The following is a 19,406-nucleotide window of genomic DNA, read 5'->3' on the forward strand; positions in this document are numbered from 1 at the left end:
GCTTCCCCGCGCACGAGCTCGGTGAGGGCAGCACTGTCCGTGCCCTCCCGCAGGACAAGGAACTTGCTGAGGCCGCGCAGCTGGAAAGCAGCCGAGCACGGTGCTGAGGCCCGCAGGCACCCGTGTGAAACCACAAGGAAGGGCTGGGGAGCCACAGCTTTGCGATCAGCTCCGAGACCAGCTCGGCCGCGTAAGGAGACACCACTGCTCTGGACGCTATGCAATCACAAAGCCTGGAGCGGATCCCCAGAAGCAAAAGCACTATGCTCAGCACTAACAACAGAAAACTCCATCATTACCGGGGATTGCACAAAAGCTGGCAAAAAGAAAGAAAAAAAAGACACAAAGCATTCATGTGGTAGCTATGAAAAAAGTGACTTCTTAAATCAATGGGGCATGGAAAAGACTCCAGTATTTCCGGCAAGCATCGCCAGGAGACACAGCCCAGAGCCACTGGGGGACAGGGTGCAGCTGGGCATCCAGGAGACCCTCCGGGGAAGGGCTGCCATGGCCCCAGAGCCTGGAGGCGCTGGTAACAGGATGTCACCCAGCCAAGAAGCCTCCCTCCCACCCTGCCTGGCCACCATCTTCAGAGCGAAACACCTGAACCAAGAGAAAGTACGTGAAAACCAGAGGTACGTGCCCAAGTGAACGGGACGTGGACTTTGTTTCTGCAGGAAGAGCAGGAATTTTCACTTAGGAACCCACAAAAATAGGCGGCTGAGACAGACACTCAGGTTACCGAACGTTCAGGGGGGCATCTCCCCAAACTACAAGTGCCTGAGCATTCCGTTTGTTCACTCATCACTCGACAAACACCTGCTGGTCGCTTTCAACACTGAGAACAGAGGAGGGAAACACGCTCCCTGCCCTCAAGGGGCCAGAGCACAGGTGAGGGACGTGAGAAGGCCGTAGGTGCACAGAGAGCCTAGTGCCGGAATGGCGGAGCGGATGCAGGGGCGGACGCCCTCCCCGGGAGCGTGACGCCCCTGCTGAGTTGGGAGGGGAAGTGGCCGTGAGCCCGAGGAAGGGGGTGCAGGAAGGAGCAGGTGCAGTGCCAGGTCCCCCGCGCCCCTCCATGTTGGGATGAGCCACAGGATACACAGCTACGTCGGCCTTCAAGGGCTCACGTTTACCACTACAAATGCCTCTTCTGTAAATGAACTTCAAGCCCTCCGACACAGGTCTCGACACTCACTCTGCGTGTGGGCATCGACTCCATCCTCTCTGGCGGCCTTTGGGGCGTCCGTCCTCCTTTCTGGACTGAGAAGCTGGTCCCCGGGCTGCACCACAACTGAAGTGAACATACAGAAGCGTTTCCAACAACCACTTACCATTCCTTTCTATTCCAATTTCACCGTCACGCAGCTTCACCCCACGCCCCAGGGACAGACTGTCAAACGAGGCCTAGGCATCCCAGCACCACCGGCGGGCAGCTTTAGAGAACACCAGACGTAGGGACGGACGTCTCGGCCGACCTGAAATGCACGAGGGGCTGGGCTCCCTGGTCCCGACCTCCAGGCCCTCCCACTGCCTGCTGCCCCCGTGCTGACGGGCTCCTCGGCCACGGGTGGCACCTGCTGCTGGGGAGTCTGGCCTGAGGGAAGGACTCCCTGGACCTTCATTTGCAAACTGACTGCAAACGCATAGACGGAAACAATTTAAACACTGAAACTTCAAAATACCACTTTATGATGCTTAATTTAAAAACACAGAACTTCAAAACACCTTCCGACATGTAAACTATAACGTCACTTTGTTCAAAAATCCGGTTAATGACCCTTGTCAAGGACACTGTCCCTTGAAAAGAAGAGCGCGTTTTTATTCCACCCCAACACCCCCCTCAGCGCACAATGACCGCCCGTGAGCGGATCTGTGGAGCTGCCTGCTGGGCTGGGCGACGGAGGACAGGGACCGGCCGAGGTCACGGACTCACTGGCTTCCAGGATGAAGCGGACGCAGTGGATGAGGGAGCAGACATGGGTCATCATCTCCGGGGAGGCCAGCAGGCCCCAGAGGCCGGGCAGCTGCAGGGCCAGGCAGCAGCAGTCCAGGCCCGCCTGCAGGTCCACACTCAGCGGGATGTGCTCGTGGACCAGCTGCCATGACAGCGCCTGCAGGGGAGGTCCCCGTCACCGGCTGAGACCCGGCGGCCTTCCTGCTGCGGGCCGTCAGGGAGGGGCCGGCACCCCATGCTTTCCTGTTCAATCCTGAGCACCTGCTCCCCAAACGGCCCGGGGAGCCCTCTCCGCCGGAACGCCCGCCGCGACCTGGCCGCGCCTTGTCCCTTCAGCTGCGTGTGCCCCACCAGGGAGTGGCCCCACGCCTGCCAGGCCCTTCCTCGGGGCCCCCACAGCCCTGGCCTCGCCTCTGCTGTGCTCAAGGAGGCTGAATCTGAGAGCATGGGTTCCGCACACAGCCCGCCTTGGCTTTAAGTGCCAGAGAGGCTCCGTCGCAGCTGGGTGCGCCTCCCTCCGCCCTGCCCTCGTCTGCAGAGCGGGAATCACAGAGCCCATGGCGCAGGCTGCAGGGAGGCTCGGGGAAGGCGACACAGGGAGCAGCCCCTCCTGCGCACGGCAGGCACAGAGCAGAGCTGGCAGTGCTCACGCTACAGTAACCGCATGCTTGCCAGCCTTCCCGCTACACTGAAACCCAGAGGACTCGGCCTGCCTTCAAGTCAAAGCTCGTTCCAGACCCGCGAACGACAGGCCGCCCGGCGCCTCCCGGCACCTCCCGGCCGGGCAGTGGCAGCGCAGCGGGGCTAGCCTGACCCTGCCTGTGCTCAGGCCGGCAACGCGGCTCGGCTCTGGCCACTTCCCAAGGCCATCTGAAAGGTGATGCACTCACAATACAGACACATTTGGGGGAAATTTTAAGTGTTAACACAGAGTGTTTGACTCCCCATGGCTAAGAAGTCCACGTTTACTGTTCAACTTGAAACAAGTAAATTTCCCAGGTTATTAATTCTCTAGTAGTGAAGGGCAGGATGCACACTCCATTTGTGCTTCCTTTTCCCGGGGAAAAAAGCATAAATAGATGGTCTGTGCTAAGAATCCAAGGCACAGTCAAATCAAGGGCGCCGGTTCCCACGTGAGCACGTGCCAACCCCGCTGTCCCGCGGAGACCACGGAGGGCCTGCACTCACCCCTCATGCACACCCTGCCTTCCGCGACCCTCCTTTCTCCTTCCCGACTGACGCCCTCTCCCCTGAGCCTGCTCCTCAGACAGGGCGAGGCCCGGCTATGGTGGTGGGAGAGGGCTTTTGAGCGGAATCCTGAACCCAGGCCTGGCTCTTGGGAGCCGCCCTTCCTCAGCTCGGAGGGTTGGGGGGCAGGGAGGCTGCTACCGACGCCATGAGGCAGCGGAGCAGTCAGGACAGTGAGGGGTGCGCAGGGCACCCGACAGCAGGCGGGCATGGTCGGAAGGCGCCAATGAGCGCACCTGGCTGTGCGCAGCTCCAGGTCTCCAGGCCAAACCGCCCCGTCAGTGCCAGGGCCGGCCTCACATCCCTGCACACAAGAACCCCGAGTTCCTGAGCCCTCTTACCTCCAGGGTCATGACCACAAACTTCATAGTCTCCTTCTCCTTCTCTGGAGGAAGGTGCAGGTGGCCGGGCAATCTGGGGAACAGCAGCAGGTACTGGGCCAGGGCGCGGGCCAGCGTGGGCAGGGAGCGGTACCACACGGCGTCTCCTGCAACAGAAGCTCCCCATTGGGGACGGAACTCTGGCGGCGGCTTGTGACCTCTGAGAGGCAGTCGGCAACCCTCTGAGACATGGGTCCCCGGGAGCACATCCGCACCCCACCCCCTGATCTGCGCGTGCACTGTAGGACCCGCATCCTCAGGGTGGTCCCAGCGTGCTGCCAGGGCTCAGAGCCCGGGCTGGGCCAATGAACGGCAAAGTGGACAACACACCAAAAGCCACGTGGAGCTGGGGACCCCAGCACCGTTCCTCAGTGACTTATGTGAACGGTCTCAATGCATTGGAGCAGCAGCATTTACCGCAGGTTTACTCTGCAGCACTTCTGACAGTAAGAGATGTTTTATTTCCATTACCAAACAGCTCACTCAGCCGGCTCCAGTAGGCCGTGGGCTCCGCTTGCAGGAGGGGCTGGAAAACTTGATGCACAGCAGGGAGCTGCTGAACCACGCCGGCCACACGGTCCAGAGTTGCCACACGGGCTGCCTCAAAGAGGGGGCTCTTCTGGCCTTCAAATATCTCGCGCGCGCCTAGGCCCAGGCACGGGGCTAACAGGCTGACGTTGAACTCCTGCACAAGGCGTGAAAGGTTCGACAGCAATGACACGCTTTCGGTCAGGCAAGGAAGACAAAGGGGAGGGTCGTGCAGTGTGTCTGAGATAAGAGACCAAAAACACTGTGAAGAACACTCTCCTTCTCTTACAAACCAGTGAACAGCTCGGTTAAGCAGATGCTCAGAGAAGTGTTTCTGGTCTCTTCGGGTGCTTTAAATTTGAAGAAATATTTTCATTTTATTATGCCTTCAAATTTGTTTGAAATCAGATTTAACATGACAAACCTCTAACTGACAAAAATACAAAACTAAGCTGATGTGCCACCCAAGAAACCGGTGAAACACCCTGACATTACCAACGTCTGAAAAAAGTAGGTTACGTTCAAAAGCATCTGAAATAAGTCAAAGTACCATATAAACGCTACATGGAAAAATACACTCTATATCACGGTGCAATCTGCATTATTTTGCCAAAATAATTATTTATATTATTTGTATTACAATTATTTGTATTATTTTTAAAAACCACTTAAGGGTTTTTCTGGGCAGTTTTCAGGCAGAACGTCACTCCCGCGTTAATATTCAGAAACGCGCATGTCATCATCAGTGACCAAAACTGAACTGTTAGAGCTGTTCCAGGTCCAATTCCCGAATTTGGTTAAATTCCATAAATTGGTCATTAAAAAACAGATTATTTAGCAAATCAGCTCTCACTGAATGGACTTTAAAATGACTTTATTAGCCAACTTATTTGGAGCCAGTTCTGTTTTTTCCTTTTGTTTTTCCAGTGTAGCTCTTATTTTGGAACTGATGGGGAACGAGCACTTGGGGACATGTTCTCCACCTGCACCTGGCCCAGCCTGCATCGCCCCCAATGCAGCCACCTTGCTGCCACCCCCCGTCCGTCCCTGTCCCTGCTGCTCCTTCAGTCCCACAGGGTACATCTCAAGGCAGCGGCGAAGCACCTGGGGCTGGGCTGACTGCTCAGTGCAGTGGGTCTGAGGAGGAGCCAGGTGGGATGACGGAGCTAAGGGGGCTGCGCTCCTCCCAGGGCCACCTGAGCGCAGAGCACGGGGACACAGGAGCTCGGCCAGGGCGTCCTGGGCCAACTGTGCACAGCATCCCGAGTGCGGGTGGGTGACCCGCGACACCCAGTGAGGAAGTAGGGGGGCCTCGCTGCATGTGTGTGGGGGTGCCTAACTCAAGGCCCATCCCCAGAGCACCGTGAGCGCGCTCAGTCACACACAGTGGCGCCCCGCCCCGCCCCCCGCACGCCCGCGACAACGAGCAAGGGCAGTGGCCCGTGGTGTACGAGAGCCGTCTGAACTGAACACAAACTGCCTCCTGCTGGGGTCTAACGTCCCGTCCTGCCTGGGCCTCAGGCCCGTACCCCGAGGCGGACAGGGGCGCAGCTGCGGGATGACGAAAGCAATCGGGCAAGTCTAAGCAACAGCACAGAGGTAGGGCTGCCCCGCGGCCGCTGCTCCCCACCGTACCGGGTTCATCATGAATGCACTCATGTCACCTGCGGGGATCCGATTCACCAGCTCTGCCCCCTCCAGCAGCGCAGAGTCGGACCTCGTCCAGCACTGGGACTTGACCAGGCGTATGTACCAGTCCTGGGAAGGAGAGAAGGTTGGTGACGGCCTGCCGTGAGGCCCCAGTGCTACTGGAAGTGTGCTGTCTGCACCCCTGCCCCAGACCAGAGAACCGGGGCCTCCCTGGAGCGTGGATGCGGGACCATAACGATGGCCTCGGGCTGGCCATGCGGGCTGCTCCCCAAACCACAGAGCTCCTTCAAAGACCTGTCTTTGAACTTGCTTCATTCTCTGGACCCCGCTCCTTCTCCCTTTCACCTGGTGCACAGCCCACTGTCCTCCCAAAGTGGCACCGGCACTAACGACCGCAGTCCTTCCGTGTCCCACCCTCTTCACCTGCTACTGGGTGGCAGCTTTGCTCCTCTTTCCCCAGGGCCAGCCCAGCAGAAATGCTTAACAAATGGAACCTGAAAGCAAAGGCCTGAGCTTTTGCTCCACTATTTGGGGCTGTTGGTTTTTGAGCTCCCTCCAGGAAAGCAGAGCTCCAAGGCTGCACCAAAGGCCCAAATGGTGCCAGCTCCGAGGGATGAGCAAAGAGGCTCTAACTTCCCAGGGTCCTTGGGGCGGCGGCTCAATGTGCCAGCGCTCAGCAGGTGTAAGGACAGGGGGACAGGCCAAGGGGGCGTGCGCTCAAAGGCCTGTGCACGGCGGCAGCCACCCACCTCCTGATCCTCCCAGTGACGCCCCTGACGCCCCCGCCACAGCGTCCCATCAGTGCTTCCCTTCCCAGCCATGCCCTGCGGACTACCCGGGCGGGGCCTCAGGCACCGGGCCAGTGAGTGGACCCTGCGCTTGGCTGGCAGGGACGGCCCAGGCTGGGGGTCCTCCGGAGCCACGCCAAGCGCCGTGGTCTCGCTGCTTGAACGGCCGCTGCACGCTCAGTGCGCCACACCTGGACGCGCCGGACACTTACTTTGTCTGGACTCACTGTCTCGAGTGCCAGGGGCCCATCCCCATCCAGCGGGTGGGACGTGACCGGAGGAGCAGGGCCGCGGGACCCTGGTGCAGTGGCCAGACGCAGCCGGTCCAGCAGGGAGTAGAGCCGCTGGTGCCTGGAATCAAGCACACGTGGGTTAGAGCCCAGCTCCACAGCGAGACGCCACGTGACTGACACAGGCCTCAGAGCGGCTGCTGAGCAACTTCCAAGTCACGATGCAAAGTCAGGCCCGCGTCTACTTTTAATAACCATAGCTTATGCCCTGTGAATAGTTTTCAGGAATTTCATTTATACTCCAGCACTGCATGAGGCTAACATAAGCATTCTTTATCAATGCAAAACAGACGGCTTGTTCTAAAATCCATGTGCATGAAGTACCTCACGAGACATAATTCACGCCAATTTACGTTTCCTCCACAGAAAAACCACCTCCTCTGGTATAGGATACTTACCATCTTCCTCAGCTGGGCTGAGGGCTAACCCCAGGGTCAAGTGACAGCGGTGTGACCACCCACCATCAACTAACAGAGTGACATGCAAACTACAGCACAGCTCGGCCAGGCACACCGGCAAGTCACCCCAAGCCAGGTCCTGCCCACCGTTCACGTCCTCCCCAACTGAAGACGCCTCCCACCAGCACGCCCACGGCCGAGGCGCCCACCCAGGGAGGGAATAAGGTAAAAGCTTGTCCTAATTTACTTTGCGGTCACGGCAACGCACGCACACTTATACAGCAGGTGCCGTAACTTCTGGTACAGGCTTCTGAAGTCTTTGCAAACAAAGCAGGGGATGAGCGGCTACAGAGGAACCAGAGTGAGCACGAGGCGCACCGAGAGCTGGGTAAGGGCCTCCAGAGGCGACAGCTGCTCCTCAGCGGTCAGAGTGCGTGCCCGATCTTGCCAGGGAAAGCCGGCAGAGTGTGCTGCCGCGGGGCACAGCACGGCGAGCAGGGGCTCCGGGCACCACGCGGCGCGCCCACAGTGGTGCGGCAGGCGGGTCGTGCCGCTGGCCTTGACGTGAAATGGAGTGAGGCCTGACCGCGCGTAAGGCAGGAAGGCTCCCCGCGCAGGCCCCTGCAGTAAGCCCATCCACCGAGCACGCCGCCCTCCCATCCTGCGAGTCTGCTCCCTTGTAAGTCTGAGGCTTCGCACTCAAGCAAGGACCAGTGGGCTCCGCGTTACCTCTGGGCGAGGCCGCTGCTCTGCAGGTGCTCCTGGATTCTGTTCAGTTCCTCCACTGGCAGCTGGGCCGTGCTGGTCTAAAGGGGACAGGGACACATCAGGGGCTTTGCAACACACGAGGGACCAAAATGACCTCGTGCTCACGCTCACGGGAGAAACTGATGTGACGTCTGTCGTAGCAAAGGCAGACTAGGAGGAGGGAGAGGAAGCACCCGTATCAGACACACAGATGAGCACTCACACACGTTACACGTTCCTCTCGGTGACCGTACAAAGGACATGCCTATGGAGGAAACACCAGCCCACTGGGTGGCTTGCCCTGCTCAGTTTTCAACAAAAATCAGTGTCAGTGTTTCGTTCAGTACCTGTAAGTTTGCAGCCAAAAGCATTTCTACCCGGCGACAAGCAAGGGTGTCAACCATGCGAGCCAGCACACGGAACGGAGTGCACAAAAGCTTGTCCACATACAGCGTTAACACGGCGCCCGACTGGCTGAGGTGGATCCCTTCCAAGCACTGAAGGGTTTTCTTCAGAGTAGTGGGCTGGCGTGGGAGAGAAGGAAAGAGGGTTCTGCTGCTGGACCCAGCAGATAAAACCCCAACACTCTGTTTCCCAGGCCCAGAAAGCTGGGACTGACAGCAGCCGGCGCCAGGGAGACTCACGGCGGACAGGTTTTCACAGCGAGACTGGATGGCCTGGATGAACAGGCCGCTGGCGGCCGAGTTCCGGTGCACCGCGCTGATGAAGTCCTGCACGGGGGGCTCGTGGGACAGGCTGATGAGGTCCTGGATGTGGTTCACGATGAGCCACGTCAAGTGCTCGGAGTCGTGCAGGTTCTGACACTGCGGAAAAGGATGGGAAGACTCCCTCTCCAGCAGGCAGCAGGGAACAGCCCTCGGAGCCGCAGGCGAGGTCAGAGGGTGAAGGGCAGGCAGATTCCTCATTCTAGTCCTCACTGAAAATAGCTAGTGTCCGCCATCACCCACCGACAAGGCAGGAACTCACTTTACGGCCTGTCACCTCTAACCTCACACTGTGGCTGGGACCATTCCGAAGGAGGCCCTGCCGGGGGTCCCAGGGCTGTGGGGGAGTCACTGGGCACCTGCCACAGCCAGCGTAACCCCAGCACAAACCCAGAGCAGCCGCCAACGGTGAGCACTGCCCTCGTAGGGGACAGGCCCGAAGCCGGGCCGCCCCCCTCCGCGGCCTCCCTGCTCTCCCCCAGCCTCAGCCTGGCCTACTGAGGGTGTTCTCCAGTTACTGCGTCTCCAATTTTGTGGGAGGTCAGTGGGAAATGAGAATTCCCTATAACTGTCAGTTTTAATCGAATTCCTGAATCCAAATACGAATGGATCCCACATACCAATTTCTTGTTTCTTGAAGGGAAATAAATACCCATCTTGAAATACACATGCGTTATATAATTATATTATTTCCCAGAGTGTGACAATACAGAAAAACTGTTTCAACATTAAGAACATAAAGCCCTGGCTGCTGTGGCGCAGTGGACTGAGCACCGGCCTGTGAACCAAGTGTCGCTGGTTCAATTCCCAGTGAGGGCACAGGCCTTGGTTGCACGTCAGGTCCCCAGTTCGGGGTGCGTGAGAGGCAACCACACAGTGATGTTTCCTTCTCTTTCTCCCTCCCGTCCCCTCGCTCTGAAAATAAATAAATACAATATTTAATAATAATAAAAGCTAATAATAGAAAATATATTTAAAAAAAAAGAATGTAAAGTAAAAAATGACATTAATAATCCGCTATCACAACAGTAAACCCTACAATGAGAACGCGCCTGGAATGTTTAACAGGTGCTGCTGTGCACTAGTGTTAATGACACGCTACCCCGTCTGTGCCAAGACACGCCTGTGCTTCCTGTCGGTGTGGAAAAGGTACGAAACCTCACAGAAATGTAACAAGCGTAAGGATCTCTTTTGAGTAATATAATGACAGGAAATTTTCTTCTGTTTACTTATTTGGTTTTTGGGAACTTTCTATGTTAAACATGTGATGTCAGTTTTCTGGTCAGAAATTCAAGTTATTTTTCTAAAAAAAGAATGGCATGAAAACAGAATCTTTTAAAAATTGCAGCGATAAACGTCTAGCACCTTCTCTACAGGCTAAAACAGTGAGTTAATCACAGCCCCCCAGCCAGCACGCCTAGCTCGCTGTCGTTACCATCATCATCATCCTCGTTGTCATCACCCCCCTGCTGCCCCTGTGCGGCGCCCGCCCGGCCCTCCGACAGGCACGGAGCAGCGCACCCTCCCGCAGACCCAGCCCACACCTCAAGACCCGAGGGCTGGGCTGGAGCGCGAGCTGCTGGCGTGGAGGGCGGTGGGGCTGCGCTGAGGCGGCCTGTGGAGGGCCCCCCGCCGCCCCGGGCCGCCGCACTTACGACATAGTCGCAGAAGAGGATGAGGGCGCCTCGCCGCACGATCTCCCTGTTGCACGCCCCAGGCCTGGGTGCCGCGTCGGAGTCCTCTTCTCCCGACCCCTGGGGACTCAGCGACTTCGTGCTGGACAGACTGCGTCTTCTAGAAGGAGCAACAGACATGCTGACGAGGTTTCCGGGCGGCCAGCGAGCTCCCTTCCCAAACACTGGAGGTGGCGAGAGTGAGCTCAGGCCCTGGAGCCGGGGTCCCCCATGCTGCCACGGCAGGTGTGCGCACGCAGCGTCTCCTCTGAGCCCCCCGCTGGAGCCACGGCGAAGCACGGGTGGGGAACGGCAGGAAACGAGCCCTGCTCAGGCAGACACGAAAATGCCTGGCCAAGGTCAAACCCACGGGAGCCGCGTGCCTGCCGGCACCCTCACTGCAAGCCCCTGGCTGCTGGAGTCCCCGACCGTGGTGGGCACGATGCTGCCGATGCTGACAGCCAGTGAGGCACCACAGCTCTGGGCGGCACAGCACCCCCGCCCTCAGACCCGGCTGACAAGCGCCCCTGCAAAGGCCTCCCCTGTGAAGGTCACTGCACTCCCCAGGCCTCGTCTCAGGAGGTGGGAATTAGGGACTTTGGACTCTTGGCTCTCCCCCAACACTTCAAACTCAGCTGCGGCCGCCCGCTGACGCCCACCTCCGACCTCCGACAGCGCCGGCCTGGTGGCAGCGTCCTGCGCGCCTCTGCCAAGGCTGCGGAGCGGCCAGAGGTCACGGAAGGACAGGAACATTCAGAAACGTGTCCGCTTTCCTGCCCCACCTCAGCGTTGAGAGAACTGGTATGCGAAGTCCCACAGGGGGAAAGCTTTAGACCTGGCACGCCCACTGACAAGGCAACACCACGCGTGAGCCTGGAGCGTGCCACGCAACGTGAGAAGTCAGCCTCAGAGGCCGCCCGCACCTGCGAGCGCCCCTTCTACTGCATTCGGCACCTGGCTAACCACAGGGACAGGCACGCGGGGTGGGAGATGAGGCAAAAGGGGACCCGAGGAAGTTCTCTGAGGTGATGGGCGATGCTGTCGTGACTGCGGTGGTGACCGCCTGGCCACCTTTGGTACAGAAGAGCGCGTTCACTGCACTGCAAGAGATACGTCAACAGAACCCTTTCTCAGCCCCGCTGCCAATCCCGCCTGACGCACACCCGGGTGGCTCTGTGTCTGTGACAGGCCACCTGCAGGGGAGGCGCCTCTGAAAGGGAGCACAGAGTCTTCAATTCCAGTATCAGCAGCAGGCAAGATGAAGGTCTGACGTCAGCCCAGATTTAGCCCCAGCGTGTGGCGGGGCAAGCCCCAGGACCTTGCGCAGAGGCTGCCAGACACCGACGGGAGAGAATGGCCCAAATCCAGGACTGCACACACAGGCCTCAGAACACACGGGTGTGAAGTGACTGCCACACCACAGCCCCGTGCCACGGCACGTGTAGTGGGACCCTATTGGTCCGCCAAAGCGGGGACAGGTCAAAGCAAATCATAAGCCTATGCGGCCCTGAAACTAAGAAGCAGAACAGAGCAGACTCGGCCGCGGAGGCCTGTCCCCAGGGGGCCGTGATGCCTCGAGGGTGGCTGGGAGCTGGGGCAGGTGTCACATAACAATTTGATGGAGTGACATCTGGAGAGCCTACACATGAAGACAGTGCTCATCCTTTGTACCCCCTGCTCTCAGTAGCGCCGTCTCAAACGCAGAGGCAGAGGCCCTCCCCGTCCACAGCACGCAGGTGGAGGGAGAGCGGGGGTGCGGTCACAACAGCGCCTGCATGGACCACTGGGCGGGAGGCCCTTGGGTGCTGAGTACTAATCACACTGAGTTCCCCTCATCTTACCTTCCTATTACCACAAACACCTTCTATGTCTGTGAAATTTAACCCTTTGAGTGCCATGTGTAATGGCTAAAACTTGTGTGAGAAATGCCAGGCTATTTTGCTGAGAAATGCAGTTTATGAAAAATGTCTATAAAAACATTATTATTCATAATAATTTGCTAAAATGTCACAACATAGAGTAAATACACTTCTTTTGTAAGCAGTGTTCTTTGATGCTAAAAATTTACTGCATTAAAATTATTTTAACAATTAGAAAAAATTCTTTCCTTCAATATGGCTTTTGAAGTATAATATGTGCCATAATATAAAACCTATGATTATAATTTGAGAAAACACATAGCAACATGGATAACAAGTATGCCAATATTGCATAAATTTTTGAAAAATAATTCATAACATACAAAAAAATGAACACAAATGGCATTCACACTAGAGACATATCAATAGATGTCAACAGTGAAAAAGTTTAACAATGAAATGCAAAAACAATACAGTAACAGTAACATGTTTATATGTTAACACTTGTGGCCACTGACGCATCGTGGGGGCAGCCCTGTGTCACATCCCACACATGCTGCTCTTGGCCTGATTTTTCTTTCCGGTGTTGAGCATTCCTTGCACATCTTAGCTTTCCTTCTGGAAGCATCTTTACGCCATGTACGTGAGAGGGACCTGGTGGGTTTTCTTCATTGCTGGACTTGTTAGCAGCGTCTCTAACCTCATGCCGTTCTCTGGCAGGCTCTTCTGTTATGGAGGGGTTGAAGCTCAATCGAGACACTGGTTCGTTCCCACCTAAAGAAGTTTCCATATAAAGAACGTATGCGTTCAGCAGCATTCTTGATAATACATTGAACACAACCTCCTTCCAACACTTCAGTGTTCTTCTTTCATCCATATACATGTAAAGCATCGTGTCAGACGTGTCTATCGGCTGTATTCCAATATGATATCTGGCTTGGAAACCGGTGTCATGTTTCTTTCTGATGCTGTTTGACACGGTTGGACCTGAATAAGAGCGAAGGAGCGGTGCCTGCTTTCTTTGAGATTTCCTTTCCCTAAACCCACACAGAAACAGGAAGGCATTTCTAAAAAATCTTACCTCTCCCACATCGAACTTTGGGAGAATCTGGTGAGGCAGAAATTTTCGATTCCTGTGAAGTGTTCCTGTACTGTACGTCCCTACTGAGTAGAGGTACCTAGCCAGGGGAATCAAACTAAAAAATCTGTCGCAGAAGATGCGGTAACCTTTATTCGTATAATTTCCTATGGTAAGCAATTAAGTTACTACAGTAGAGGCCAAACCATGTTTTTTCTCATCATCTTTGTCTGTATTACTTTTTGCTCCAAGGTAAGCATAGAATACAAGACAGTAATTTGAGACCGCCTCACACATCATCCAAAATTTTACTCCCCAGAGATGATGGTGTTTCTTTGTCAAGTACTGCAAATATCTGCTGTGACTTCTGGTACCAGCCAAACTCTCATCAGTGCTCAGCTGTTGGTGGGGAGCACAGTAATGCAGAAAGATGCGATCAGCGTGATCAACTACCGGCTGAAATGTAGCACATGGGCATAAGATGGGCCATCAGGAGTGGGCATTTTGGAATTGTCTACAAGGTGAAAAAAACCTCAGCAATAACTGAAATCGGTTACGAGAGAACATGTGCCGGAACCAAGGAGCTGACAGATTTCTTTTTCACCCAGTAGCTGTACATGCTTGGTTTAGTCATGATGCCCATGTTCAGCATACAAGCTATGAAAGCTTGTATTTCGGCAACTGTCGTTGGTTGCCAAGAACTCGCTCTAGAATTAGGGGACAAGTTTTTGTGTGACTGAAGGTGCTGTTGTACATATCTGTCGGTTTCAGTGACCACCAGCTTCAGCAGCACTTCAGTGGAGAAGAGGTGAAAATAAGCAGCTGGCTTGGAAACAGTCGGAGGGGCTGCTCCAACCTGGAAGCTCTGAGAACCGATGCTGACGCCGTGCTGTGCCCTGCCCGTCTGCGTCCCTCTCAGCCCAGCAGCTTTCACTGGCATCACTCTCAGAAGGTGGTTCAATTTCATCGTCACTTACCTCATCTTCAGATGCACTGCTTCCAAGATCACTTATCACAAAATTGCTGTCACTCGGTTCATCGATGATCAATTTAGAAATTTCTTCTTCACATGCAGTTTCCTTTCTCTTCATTGGGGCCCTCATTTTCAGTTTTTCTATAAATGTCTTTCTAATATAAAAAAACATGGGCACAAAATGAGTGAATACTGGCCGTGAGAATCGTATGAAATCACTCCCTGGCTGAAGTTCAACTGAATCCTTTTCTTCATCTACGACTCTCGAAAGTAGTCTTGCTCTTGTAGCACGAAAGAATGATCCACTCTAGTATGATAAGAATATCACTTCACCCAGAGGATACCAACTTTTGATACTTTTTATTTAAAGCAGAAGAAAATGCGCGGTTACCGCAAACACCGTCAGGCAGTGGTGACGTCCAAATCTGCCCCGACGCAGAGAGAGAGACTAACCTCTGCTGTGGTTACAGCCTGCGAGAGGGACACCCTGAGAGCCGATGCAGCACTTAGCATTTCCGCAGTAAACAACGTTCCCTTCATTCGGAGACGCTGACTCACCGTCAGAGGATATCAGTCCTTATCTCTCCAGATGAGGGGGTCACATGTTCCAAGGATGCGCCGTGATTCCGTTGCTGGTGAAACGGACCTAACATGCAGCAGTTCGCAGTTCCTCAGTGAACAATGCTTCCTCATCGGAAAGACTGACTCACTGTAGAATGGGATAAGGTCCCCCATTGTCTATCACATCCACGCTCAGGTTCCTGTCTCTCCATATGGGGTGGTCATATGTCTCAAGGACTCTCCGCGTTTCTGTCATGAGAGCAATAAACTACTCTGCTGAGACACCGGAGAAAATGCTAACACTGTACCATGATGCAGTGAAAATGTTGATTAGCAAAAGCTTCCTTACCATGCACACTGCATAGAGTTCCAATGATTATTGCAAAGATGAATGAAATTAAAAGGACTGTTTAAAATGTAAGTAAAAATCATCACAGAATTAATATGTCAGTATTTGAAAAAGCGTAAAAATTTGAAATTTGAATCAACATGAGAAAAAGTTATATCAATATGTAACCTGAGGTACAAAAAAAGAGAACAAAACATAAAATACGAATTATTCCGTTGTTATTTACATTTATAGCCATCGAAAAGAGTCTCTGGGAGCAATGCTGGCACTCAAAGGGTTATGAACAGATGTCTTGTAGTGCTCCCACTTCACTGCAGGGTGACAGAGGGGACGTACACAATGTTACAGGAAGAGACGCTGACTCAGAGAGGGCTGAGAAAGCCTCTCGCAGTAAGCCACCTGCACGTGCCCAACCTGCAGGATGCCCTCAAACAGAAATCAAGGCTTAAATCTGAAGACTTTCCCCCAAAATAGGGCCACCCTCAATCAGGTACTTAGTAAGTCTTTCTATATAATTAAAAAATAAGGCACTTCCAAACAGTCTGAAGTGCTGCTAACCAATTACCTTGTTATCTGAGGATAAGCAGAACCGTGTTTAACTCACTGCAGCATGCCTGGCACTGGAACCAAGCCAAGGACGAGAACCTGGCAGGAGGGACCCAGCCTGATGAGACCAGCCCACAGGACAGGCCCCCAGACAAGGGGGAGGCGTAGGGAAGCGCGGCCCACCTATTCGCACCGCCACAGCAAAAATTACAACTGAACTACAAAATAACCATCACCCCCAAATCACCAGAAAATCGAGCTAAAGTCTGACAACCAAGGAATTAAAGAAGTCCCATCCGTCCAGGCTGGTAGGAGGGGCGGAGACACAGAAGGTGGTCCCACGCCCACGTGCGGTGGATAAAAACCAGGAGGGATGGCCTGGAAACCAGGGATCCCACACCTGCACCAGACTGTCCTGCCCAGGGTCCCAGTGCCAGGAAGATACGTCCCCATAACTTCCGGCTGCAAGAACCAGTGGCGATTGGGGTGGCAGAAGAAACTGCAGGATTTTCAAGAGTCTCTTCTCAAAGGGCCCGCAACGGACTTAGGACTTATGCAAACTCACTCTGAGCTCCAGCACGGGGGCAGCAGCTGGAAGGGCCCCAGGGGCACAGGCAGAAACTGAAGGGTCTGGCATCGGGTCGAGTGCCAGGGCACAGCCTCCTCCTGGACAAAACTCCAGAGGCCAGGCAGCGGCACTGTCCCCTTTCTAAGCCGCCCCCCCGCCCCCGAAGAGCCCCAGAGTGGTGACACCATCTTGGAGACCCCATTCACCTAGTTCACAGAGGTGGCCCCATCCTGGCAATTCCCTAGGGCTCCGCCCCACCCCACTTATGTGTGGGCTTTCCTACACAGACCACACGACTAAGTCGGGGAGTCAGAGCAGCTCTGTCTCATACACAGGAACACACACAGGGAGGCTGCCAAAGCATGGAGACAAAGAAACCTGGCCCAAGTGAAAGGACAGATCAAAACTCCAGACAAAGAGCTAAACAAAACGGAGATGAGCAAACGATCGGACGCAGAGTTCAAAACACTGGTTATACGGACGCTCAAGGCCCAGGCAGAAACAAAGGATACACTAAGTGAAATAAAGAAAAATTTACACAAAATTAACAGTAAAGTGGGTGAAGATGAGAATCAAATCAATGATTTGGAACAAAAGGAAGAAATATTTTTTAATCAGAACAGTAAGAAGAAAAAATAATCCAAAACAATGAGGATTAATACAAGCAGCCTCTGGGATAACTTCAAGTGTTCCAACATTCACATCATAGGGGTGCCAGAAGGGGAAGAGGAAGAGCAAAAAAAATTGAAAACGTAGAAAAAATAATGAAAGAAAACTTCCCTAACTTGGTGAAGAAAATATACATACAAGTCCAGGAAGCACAGAGTTCCAAAGAAACTAGACCCAAAGAGGACCACACCAAGACACATCATCATTAAAATGCCCAAGGTTAAAGATAGAGAATCTTAAAAGCAGCAAGAGAAAAGCAGAGCGTTACCTACAAAGGGGTGCCTATAAGACTCAACTGATTCCTCAAAAGATACTTTGCAGGCAGGAAGGGACTGGCAGGAAATATTGAAAGTAATGAAAAGCAAAGACCTACAACCAAGATTACTCTATCCAGCAAAGCTATCGTTTAGAATAGAAGGGCAGATGAAGTGCTTCCCAGACGAGGTAAAGCTGAAGGAGTTCATCATCACTAAGCCCTTATTATAAAGAGACTTATTTAGGAAAAACAAGAGCAAAACTACGAACATTAAAATGGCAATAAATTCACAACTATCAATAATTGAATCCAAATAACAAACTAAGCAAACAACCAGAACAGGAACAGAACCATAGATATGGGGATCATTTGGAGGGTTATCAGCTGGGAGGGGGAAGGGGGAGAAATGGGGAAATGGTGCAGGGACTAAGAAACATAACTGGTTGGTACAAAACAGACAGGGGGAAGTTAAGAATAATATAGGAAAGGGAGAAGCCAAAAAACTTACATGCACGACCCATGGACACGAACTAAGTGGGGGATTGCTGGAGGGAAGGGGGTACTGGGTGGAGAGGGACAAAGGCGGGAAAGTGGGGGCAACTGTAATTAGCATAATCAATGAAATACACCTAAAATAAAGAAGCCTGGCCCGCAGGAGGAACAGTGTCGAGAACTGGGCAGGCCCGCCCCACAAGAGCAGCAGTGGCGACCGGGCACGCCCCCTGCGGAGCATGCCTCCCCTCCGCCGTGTGTGCGAACGGCGACAAACGGGCTGCACTCCCCACAAAGCCTCGTGGACGTGGCTGGGCCCCAGGCTTCCGAGCGGCCCTGGGCCCCGGGCAGGCGGGCGGACGCACCTGGGGGTCTGCTGCACCTCGGCCCACCAGCGGTGGTCAGTGTGGCTGGCGAGCAGTAGGACCTGGCACCAGAGCAGCACGAGGGCCGGGTGTGCGGGCACCATGGCGCACACCCACGCGTTCAGGCCCTCCAGGCTGTAGAAGCTGCCGTCGGCGCTGTCCGCGGTGAGGAGTCTCGAGGCGGCTGCTGTGATTCTCCGGAACATTCCTAGAAACAAATCCAAAGGAACATCGATGAAGGGAAAGTGTCTGTCGCTCACCGCAGTCCAACACTTTGTGGCCAGATCTTAAGATCCGCACACGGCCCTTCCCTGCACCCATTGGTCAAAGGAAACAGCAGGCCCTCCCTGCACCGCCCCCTCCCCCTGGTAACGGAATGACAGAAGGGCTCCTGGGCCTGCTGAGAACCGGGGACAGCGGCTACAGGGGTCACATGGGCCACGACCAGTGCCAGAGGGAAGCCAGGCAGTGCCCCATGCTGGTCAGGGCTTGGCGCTCTGCAGGCTACTGAGAGCCGAGGGCCAGGTGGGCTCCGGGCCACGGTGACGCACAGTGGGACGCGGCCCACAGCTTCCCCACAGCCCCATGTTCAGTGCCTGGAAGAATCCCTTCGGGGAAGTGTCTACTTCCTCCAGCCCCACCTTGAGACAGACGTCTGTCCTGACCCTGCGCGCTCCCTGGCTGCCCGCACCCGTGGGGGCAGACACACGTGCACACAGGCTGCAGAGCCTGCAGGGAGCACCCCCAGCCCTGGCCCTGTGTCTCCTGGTATCATGCTGCGGAGTCAAAATTTGGTCTCTGGTTTAAATTTCAATGTGCTGCAAACACAAAAGGGGTCTAAAATGGAAAAGGAGGCGGCAGACTTCTTCCTTCCCACTCGTGTCTGCTTACATCTGGGACCTGGGACGAGGGAAGAGCCCTGACAGAAGCATGACAGTCCGAATAAACTGACAAGACTCCCAGTGCTTGTCTGGTCGCGGGCCCCACTTCCAGGGTCCCTCTCTAGCTGCTTCGTGGTCAGCATGGCCCACCTCCACCCCCCGACCCTGGCCCGGTCCTTCTCTGTGCTCCCCGTGACCACACGGGCTCCTTGGGGGGTCAATGGACACAGGAAGTGGCAGGTCTTTCCAGAGGGGACACTGGAGCCAGGCCAGGAGCACGGGAGTGACGGACCACAAATGTGGGTTTTATTGAACAACAGGAAACCAGGGTCGGACGTGAAGGGCCCCATGTTCTCATCAGGAGAAGGGACAGCGGAACAATACTGCCCCCCAGCAATGTGGGGTTGGGACCACGGCTGGAACAA

General features: G+C 54.7%; 1 protein-coding gene across 1 annotated transcript in view; it reads right to left on the reverse strand.

Moving 5' to 3' along the window:
* HTT (huntingtin) overlaps nucleotides 1-19,406 on the reverse strand; it is a 111,941-nt gene that overhangs the window by 15,489 nt on the left and 77,046 nt on the right. The window contains exons 41-51 of the mRNA XM_090267143.1: nucleotides 18,101-18,308; nucleotides 10,367-10,505; nucleotides 8,631-8,810; nucleotides 8,334-8,510; nucleotides 7,969-8,045; nucleotides 6,764-6,902; nucleotides 5,749-5,871; nucleotides 4,057-4,270; nucleotides 3,547-3,692; nucleotides 1,937-2,114; nucleotides 1,199-1,294 (exon numbers count right to left, since the gene is read on the reverse strand). Coding sequence (XP_090123269.1) covers nucleotides 1,199-1,294; nucleotides 1,937-2,114; nucleotides 3,547-3,692; nucleotides 4,057-4,270; nucleotides 5,749-5,871; nucleotides 6,764-6,902; nucleotides 7,969-8,045; nucleotides 8,334-8,510; nucleotides 8,631-8,810; nucleotides 10,367-10,505; nucleotides 18,101-18,308 — 1,677 coding nt within the window. The remainder of the gene's footprint in view (nucleotides 1-1,198; nucleotides 1,295-1,936; nucleotides 2,115-3,546; nucleotides 3,693-4,056; nucleotides 4,271-5,748; nucleotides 5,872-6,763; nucleotides 6,903-7,968; nucleotides 8,046-8,333; nucleotides 8,511-8,630; nucleotides 8,811-10,366; nucleotides 10,506-18,100; nucleotides 18,309-19,406) is intronic.

Source organism: Furipterus horrens, unplaced genomic scaffold (assembly GCF_987537825.1).
Source record: "Furipterus horrens unplaced genomic scaffold, mFurHor1.1.pri manual_scaffold_2, whole genome shotgun sequence".
In the NCBI taxonomy this organism is placed as follows: domain Eukaryota; kingdom Metazoa; phylum Chordata; class Mammalia; order Chiroptera; family Furipteridae; genus Furipterus; species Furipterus horrens.